Source organism: Morone saxatilis, unplaced genomic scaffold (genome assembly GCF_004916995.1).
Source record: "Morone saxatilis isolate NCDOM2014 unplaced genomic scaffold, NCSU_SB_2.0 Contig19, whole genome shotgun sequence".
Taxonomy (NCBI): domain Eukaryota; kingdom Metazoa; phylum Chordata; class Actinopteri; family Moronidae; genus Morone; species Morone saxatilis.
In genome coordinates, this window is record NW_023339751.1 from 2,988,815 (window position 1) to 2,996,796 (window position 7,982).

Genomic DNA, 7,982 nt, shown 5'->3' on the forward strand with positions numbered 1-7,982 from the left:
AAAGAGGTTTCGGGCCAGATGCTGAGAGGCGACTGGCTGTATCCAGATGCTGAGGTCAGGAGATCTAGCAGGGAAAGGCAGAGACACAGCTGGTTACTGTGGACCCAGGGTTACCCCCGCTCCCTCCAAATCAGGTCACAGGCAGAGCTTATGATGCTGCTCAGACGAAACCGCTGGTATAATATGCACCTAGATATGAATTATTTTCATATTTTCACTTTTGCTTTTTTCTGTATTCCCATTTCATGTTGCTCCATCCTCTCATCCACCCATCTGTGGCTCTAGGAGCATAGCAAAGGTTGTGAGTCAGATCCATGCCTTCCAGGAGGCTGTGTACCCCCACAGCCCGGACCGGGAGCTGCAGGCCTACCTTCGGCGCCGTATCGCCCGACTTGCCACCTCTGACATCCACCTCTTGGCCGCCGACAACGATGCTAACTTCCAGCAGTCCAGCGAGCGACAAACACGGAGGATCCAAGACACGCTGAGGAGGGTTAAGGCCACTTTCCAGTGAGCCCTGACCCAGTCACATCTCACAACCCAGAGTGAGACGACACAACCAGGTCAACACCCCATGTCCAAGCCCAGACTGAGAGTCCATGCTCAAGCCACAACCCACAGATGCCTGTGCTGTCCTGGCAACCGAGCAGTGTGGACTGGAAAACGTTTTGTGCTGTTATATGTTCACTATTTGTCATAGGCCCCTTACATTAAGTCAATAATATCAGTTTAGACTACCGGACAAACTTTATTTGTAACTCACACCTTTAATATTACACAGGTTCTGCTGTCGATCACACGTAGTTTCTGTTTGATTTTAATAATAGCATTTTTCTTCCACACAGAGAAGTATGTTTGTAATTTGCAATGATTCTTCCTGCGCTCATATGCTGACATGTCTTTAATCATCATTTGTGAATTTACCCTGTAATTTAGCTGTTAAGGCCTATATATGATCATACATGGACTGAAGGCTGGATACCAACATACCAAAGTGGGCAACTGTGTTGCACGATAGCAACTAACTTGCTGAGGGCCTTTAGGTGGAATGCTACTTTTTTAGAATGCTGCATGGCTGTAGAAGTGTCGGTCAACGTCGATATTTTGTTCAAATATTCATGGTCAGCAGAAGACGTATTGACTTTGATGACCTCTTGACTTTCCCTTTATGTTTCTCACATTCATGGTTTTGTGGTTTTGGATGGATTGCCATGAAATGTGATAATAAGGTTATCACGTTCCACACAGGATACATTTTAACAACTTTGTTACTTTGGTTTCTGACCTAATATCTGCACAACGAATAATGTGTTTACTGCTAATTCACAAATGTTAGTATGCTAACATGTAGGGATGTAACAATACACTCAACTTCGATACAATTCACAATACTGGTTTCACGATGTGACTTTCTCAGAATTTTTTTAACAAAATGAGATTGAATAAAAATTCTGACTGAAAACAATTCCTTTATTTCTCAGACAAAAACCTGCAAAATATATTTTCTTGATCAAATTATAGAATCCTTTCTTGTGTTTGAGAGGTAGGGGTAGAACTGTGCAAAACAATTTCCTTTTCTTTGTAAAAAGTGAAACTAATGTTTTTGCGCCTTGATACAGCTACTGACACGAGTGACGTAGGACTTCAAACAAGCAAACTCAAAATTAGATAGTGAAAGCGAGGACACATTTGGTCCATGAACTCTGCCTGGATGGTGCCTGTTCCACTGATATTTTAAGCTGACTCTGGAGTTCTCTCTGGATTCTGTTTCATCTTCTTCACCGCAGGTCACTGCATGCGTTTTTGTTGTTTTTCCAGCATGCCCTGTGGCCCCCACCACCACGGCCTCAATGCATCCAAAATTAAAGTGAGAAGAAGTGTTTTTGCTGCAGCACCTGATTTGGTCTAAATCTGCCTTTTAATATAGCCTCACATATAGTTAGTGTGGTTGGAGTCTCTTAGAGCCGGTAATGCTAGAAAAAGAATCCTTATGATGTGTGTGAGTGCCTTGTTACCTAATCTTGAGGCCCTGTCTGGAAGAATGGTCTTGGGTCAAGATCTACTTTAGACCTTTATTATTTCAGCTGATACTGTGCTTAGAAGGTGCATATCCATAGATTAGATTCAATTCAATCATATCACCACATAGCAAACCTGATGACATGTTTCATTCCAGCACAGAAACTGCAGAGAAAGGGGATAGAATGGGGGGTAAATTGGGACCTAGCAGCTGATTTAGGCCCCGAACAGGTTAATCCAGCCATGTCAGACATTTAAATAACATGTATTTGATGTTGCTGAATCGTGTCGGACTTGTAGGAAACAAGATAACTGTTTATTGATCATATATTTTGCTTAATGTACAACACGTAGTCTCTATTTGTTTCACCAAATGAGATTCATATGACTAGATTGGTAAATTAATATCTAATATTAATGCAATTTAAACAGCACAATGTGAAATAATTGCATTTATTCTCAGTAGTGTGTTGTAAAGGCCCAAAGCTAGACAAGCTTACTGTCATGACAATACCTTGCCATTACACAAAAAATGATAGAACATAATGAGATGTCAGTGTGCAAAATGTTATTTGAGGAATGATGTTCAGTCAGTGTCTATTTTTCTATTTTGCTGCCCGCTCTCTCTCTTCCATGGTCTTCGGCCGTGAAACACACCGTGGAGATGGAATGTGACATGCTCCGAAGATTCACTTAATTTAGCCAAATAAATGAGATTTTATAAGCCCGTCTTGCCAAAGTGTATTATTGTCAGACAATACCCGTGGTAGACTGGCTGTATGGCAGGTTACAGCCCTGTTACATCTGTCAGCAGATGTGGAATGTGGTGGGAGGAGCTGAAGCTGCTCTTCCTCTCCTATGGGGATTTAAAGTGTATGGTAATGACTTCATCAGTGAAATTAGTGTGCTTTCTGGCATTTCCTCTTAATTATCACTGGAGGATTTGCTGTGTTGTAATGGCTGCATCATATTTTAAGTCAGTAGGCCTATACAAAACCTGATTACAAGGACTGTTGGCTTCATTTCCTCTGTGTTTGGGGCCTCACAGACTCAACATCTATATGTAAACATAACAATAATTATAAAAATGCATTTTTCTTTCCTTTTGAAAGAACCCTTTGTCTCAAACTGTGCTTGCACATTTGATGAAAGGGACTCAATGTGGAAACAAGCATAAAGCATTGTTATTACATCAACTCACAACATATTTCATGTTTTGTATTCTGTATGGACTATGCATGAACAAATATATATTCATTCTGTTGTAGTATCCAGCCACAGTCTGCAGTCATTTACAGACAAAGAAATGTACAGTATGTTGTCATACATAGTGCTATTGCATAGAATGTGTTTGGGGTCAATAGACCTGTTATGAACAAACTATTATAAAGCTTCATTAACATAAATCAAAATATATTTATTTGTGATTTGGGAGGAGCAGTGCTGCCCAACTGGCAACTCTAATCACAGTTTTACAGCAGATGAAAATCCATTATTTTACAGCCGGAGTGTCTGAAACCCCAAATCCCAAAAATATGAAACGCTTCATTTTCAGTGGCTGACTTCTGAAACATGTCATTAATTCAAAATCACATTTGTAAGCCATTCTCAGAAAATTAGAAAAAGTCATTAAATATCAAAGTGATAAAGCAATGAGCTGTTAAAGAGGGCTCTGGGCAGTGGTGAAATCTGTTTCATTTCATGCTACTTTATACTTCTGTTAACTACATTTAAGTGGGAAATATTGCTCTTTTTGCTGCACTACATTTATCTGACAGCTACCGGTACTTTGCAGACAAGACCTTATAATTATGTAATTAGCTCTATCCAACAACAAGTACATCAATTACTGTACCTCGCACCACTTTAGCCTTATACATTAAAGTGCTTCCTACAGGTTTATGCATTGGTAATTATAACCCAATAATAAAATAATACATTGGGATGGGGGCCATTCTATTGCCAAATGAATAATTTTGATACATAAAGTAGGTCTACATTATGTCAGTAACACATACTTACATACATACATACTGGTAAGAACCAGTGGGGTTTTGATACTTCTACTTAAGTTAAGGATTGACTTCCTATACCACTGACCTGGGGTCTCCAGGACAGTGAATATTGTTTATGAATAACCTGAAGAGACTCATTTAAAAACACCAGGAACTCCAAAATGTGTTCATTTTATTTGCTATGTGAGTTATAAATAATACAGAAATGTTATGCCACTTCCAAACAGCACACACAATACTACCTATTGGATGCTTTATCCAGGCTCTAGTAAAAATTAGAATACAGTCACTTCTTGTAGCTTTTCCTCTGGGACAGACGGAGCCCATGCAGGCAGAGCTGAGGAAATAGGCGCAGTGTGGCGGCGACGTCCCGGGCGCTTTTTATTGTTATCTAACGGGATCAGGGCGCATCTTCAAAGCCTCACAGATAAAGAGCCCCAAAAGACTGAAGGGACTCCTGCCTCCACTGCGACAGATCACCGATAAAAGAGACAACCAGGCCCAGCCTCTTATCTGCTTTGTCATATAACTAAACGATCAGTTTAGTGGCATTGTCCCTGAGCTGCTGCCTGCAGAGAGCTCCCTGAAGGAGGGCCGCGGATCCCACAGGTTGGCCGCTGGCTGGCGGAATGACGTCCATTGGTTTATTAGGCAGCTAATAAACATGGTGTGATACTGACAGTTATCATGTTACAGTTTACACATGTGAAGAGTCAAAGTGCATGCTCCTAATGTTACTTTGGATCTGATCTGTGTAATATGGGCAATCTTTGGTGTGCGATGCAGTCAATTTAAGGATTACCTGATCTTTCTATGGGCTTGTTTGCGTTCACAGGGCTTTCCCAGCTTCCTCGCAGCTTGTTTTAGCATATTTACATGTGAACGGGCCGACAATCAGCCGTAATTGTGTTGCTACTGTAATACCTTTGATCTGTAATGTTTGATGCGCCTGTGCCAAACGCTGGCGCCAGCACTCACCAGGGTATCAAGACATGTCAACACCAAGCCGCTTAGGTTTACTTGTGTTTCCCCAATTGAGTTTTCACTAGTGAAATCAGTGGAGTGGTGCAATAGTGCAGAAACAGAACAATTTCCATGCTTTAAATCATTCATTTTTGGCCATTTTATCATTTAAATGCCTGTTATAGACCTGTTGTTTGTGCCTCCATCATGACAGAGAGATAAATAAGCCTGGAACTCAATGTTCTGAACCATGCTTGCAGCAGCCAAATGACAAATCTATGATGAGCAACTCCCCCTGTATTATCCTTTATAGATCAATTCCAAGTGCTTTCATAATGAATTTTATTAGAGCACTGTTATTAAGACTTGATTAGCACTGACATTTGGAGCTCCTTAAGATAATGTCATAATACCCAGCATTCATCATTTACTGTGAAAGCAACACCACATTATAAAAAGACTTCTTTACAAGTACTGCATTCCAAATCCTGGCAATATAAGGTACTTTAGCCCATGGCATTGTTATAATATTGTTGGATTATTATTACCAATGCATTCATATGTAAGCAGTACTTTAATGTTGTAGTTGGTGAAAGTGAAGCAAGTTATAACTGATCTATATTTTTAATCATTAACAAAGCACTATATGTCATAAACTGATTATGATTTGTGTGTAACATCTTAATCTGAGAAGTAGTAATTATAGGTGTGAAATGAACATAGTGGAATGCATTATTAGCTCCTGAAATGTAATGAAGTAGAATTATGAAATAGTCTAAAATGGAAATCCTCAAGTAAAGCCCCCATCAGACATCTTCAGGCCACTGATTTGATAAATAAACCCTCCGTGATCCCTGTGCTTTTAGTTTTATTGGATAACTGACACTGACATTCAGAGAGACAGAGTCATGAAGGAATACACTTTGATTTAAATGAGAACCTTAACTGAACCAGGCCTAATAAGACATTTCGACACCTTTCCCCCGGTACTCCTGTATGCAGCAGCAACATGAAAGTCTCCACCTCTGCAGGAGATACAGCTGTTTCTGCAGGGCCCCCAGTTTCAGTCGGGCGGACAAATGTATGAGCTCAGGAGGGTTCTCACAGACTCGGCGGCGCCAGGTCTTCACACACTCACAGGATATGTAAAGACTTCAATAACGAGCCATTAACCCCTAATCATCGGGATCGATCAGGCGTTAACAAGGGCCTCTACATATGCAAATCGCTGCAAGGGCCAGGGCCCTATAAAAGCCGACCCTGGACAGGGGCCGCAGTCACACACTCCCTCTGACATTAGCTGGATTTACAGGTCACTAAGCGGCTCTGCGAACATGGTGAAATACTTTTCTGTGGACTGGCTGGCCCAGAGCCATCACAACACCGCCCAGACTGAGGACCACGGTGCTGGCACGGATAGCGCACCGACCTGCAGACCACATATTCCCTGCATGGTGCCGCCGCGCCCGCCGACCTTTGGCAAGAGTTATCTTCAGCCAAAACCCAAAGCATCAAAGCCCGTTGAACACATGGAGAGCAGCGGGCGTCAGGACACCAGCCTGTGCTCACCTCTGCATCCAACCAGCTGCGCCTCACCAAGTAAGTAGTCTAAAACTCCCAACTTCAAACCAGTAATGTCAGCACTGATGCACAAGCAGCATCTGTAACCGAGTTTTCCTTTCTTCAGTTTCAGAAATGAGCGGCTATTCCTCCGGCTACGAGAGCGAGGCGGCTTCCTCTGAGTGTCTCTCTGTGGACGAGGGGAGCGAGACCGAGAAAGACGGACCCCAGCGCCGCGTCCGCACCAAGTTCACCCCGGACCAGATCGACAAACTGGAGAAGATCTTCAACAAGCACAAATACCTGGACGCTGGAGAGAGGGTGAAGACTGCGCAGAAGCTCAGCCTCACAGAAACTCAGGTAAGACCAGACTCAGTGCAAACACACAGGTTAAAACCCAATTAATGTCTGAGTCTGTAACTCTGCCTCACATCTTATACTGACTCTGTATGTTTGCTTTCTCTCAGGTGAGGACCTGGTTCCAGAACAGAAGGATGAAGCTCAAACGGGAGGTGCAGGACTACCTCGCTCCCCAAGTCCCGCCGGTGATGTTCCAACCTCTGTCCGCGGTTCAGTACCACAGCATGGCCCGACAGCCACCCCACTACCCCGCCCCAGGCCCGGCCTTTTACCCGCTCCCCGTCCCGCAGCTGGTCCTGCAGCAGCAGATGCCCCCTCACCACCGCATGATCCGCAGCCCACATTTCTACTGAAGAGCTGTGAAGCTGAGACTTTTCCGACTGAAACACTTAGAATCCAAACCAGTGCAATCCAGAGTTGTTTTATTTGATGTGTGATTTTTATTATATTTGTTATAAAAGTTGTATATAAATTACAGAAAAGTCTATTTATCGTTGAATAAAGTTTATCTTCTATACTACAGCACTGGACTCTGCATTTTCTTTGCCCTGCATACATAACATTTAAGCGATTAGATGCAGGCCTGGCTACAATGGTGGCAACATTGGATATCTTAAAGATAAAGCTGATGATAGTATCTTTATTGCAGGATTAGTTCAACATGAATAGATCATCCTCTCTTTAATCTTGAGGTGGGAGGAGGTTGGGTGAAAGAGCTGATGGAGATGGGAGTTGTCCATTAAGGTTAAAGTCTTATCTCAACTCATTGTATGGATCTCCTGCTTTGATTCTCTCTTTATATAAAGCTGATATGAGGCCAGAGCCCAGTCAAACCAATCCATACAAACAAATCATACTAAATTAAATCACAGAGGATGGTGTGTATACAGTCATAGGAGCTATACATTCCTGATGAGAGCCCGACATTGTGGTGGTCCCCCACCCCCCCCAACCTGTCAGCAAAGACTGAGCATATGCTCTGCACTTCAAACGCCAGCTAACGGGGAGATCATGGTCAACAATTAGTCCTAATTAAGCTGCTCATTGATGAGTTTACACTTACCG

The 7,982-nt window shown here is 42.5% G+C and overlaps 2 protein-coding genes across 2 annotated transcripts in view; both read left to right on the forward strand.

Moving 5' to 3' along the window:
* The window catches only part of LOC118329551 (kinase non-catalytic C-lobe domain-containing protein 1), a 40,916-nt gene extending 37,907 nt beyond the window's left edge, over positions 1-3,009 (forward strand). Inside the window, 1 exon segment of the mRNA XM_035663774.1 lies at positions 286-3,009. Coding sequence (XP_035519667.1) covers positions 286-514 — 229 coding nt within the window. The 3' untranslated portion in view covers positions 515-3,009.
* Positions 3,010-6,301: 3,292 nt separating this feature from the next.
* vox (ventral homeobox) lies at positions 6,302-7,337 on the forward strand. The gene is made up of 3 exons (XM_035663994.1): positions 6,302-6,596; positions 6,685-6,917; positions 7,025-7,337. Exons 1-3 carry the CDS (start codon positions 6,332-6,334, stop codon positions 7,268-7,270), a joined length of 744 nt encoding a protein of 247 aa, XP_035519887.1. The 5' UTR covers positions 6,302-6,331; the 3' UTR covers positions 7,271-7,337.
* Positions 7,338-7,982: the final 645 nt, after the last annotated feature.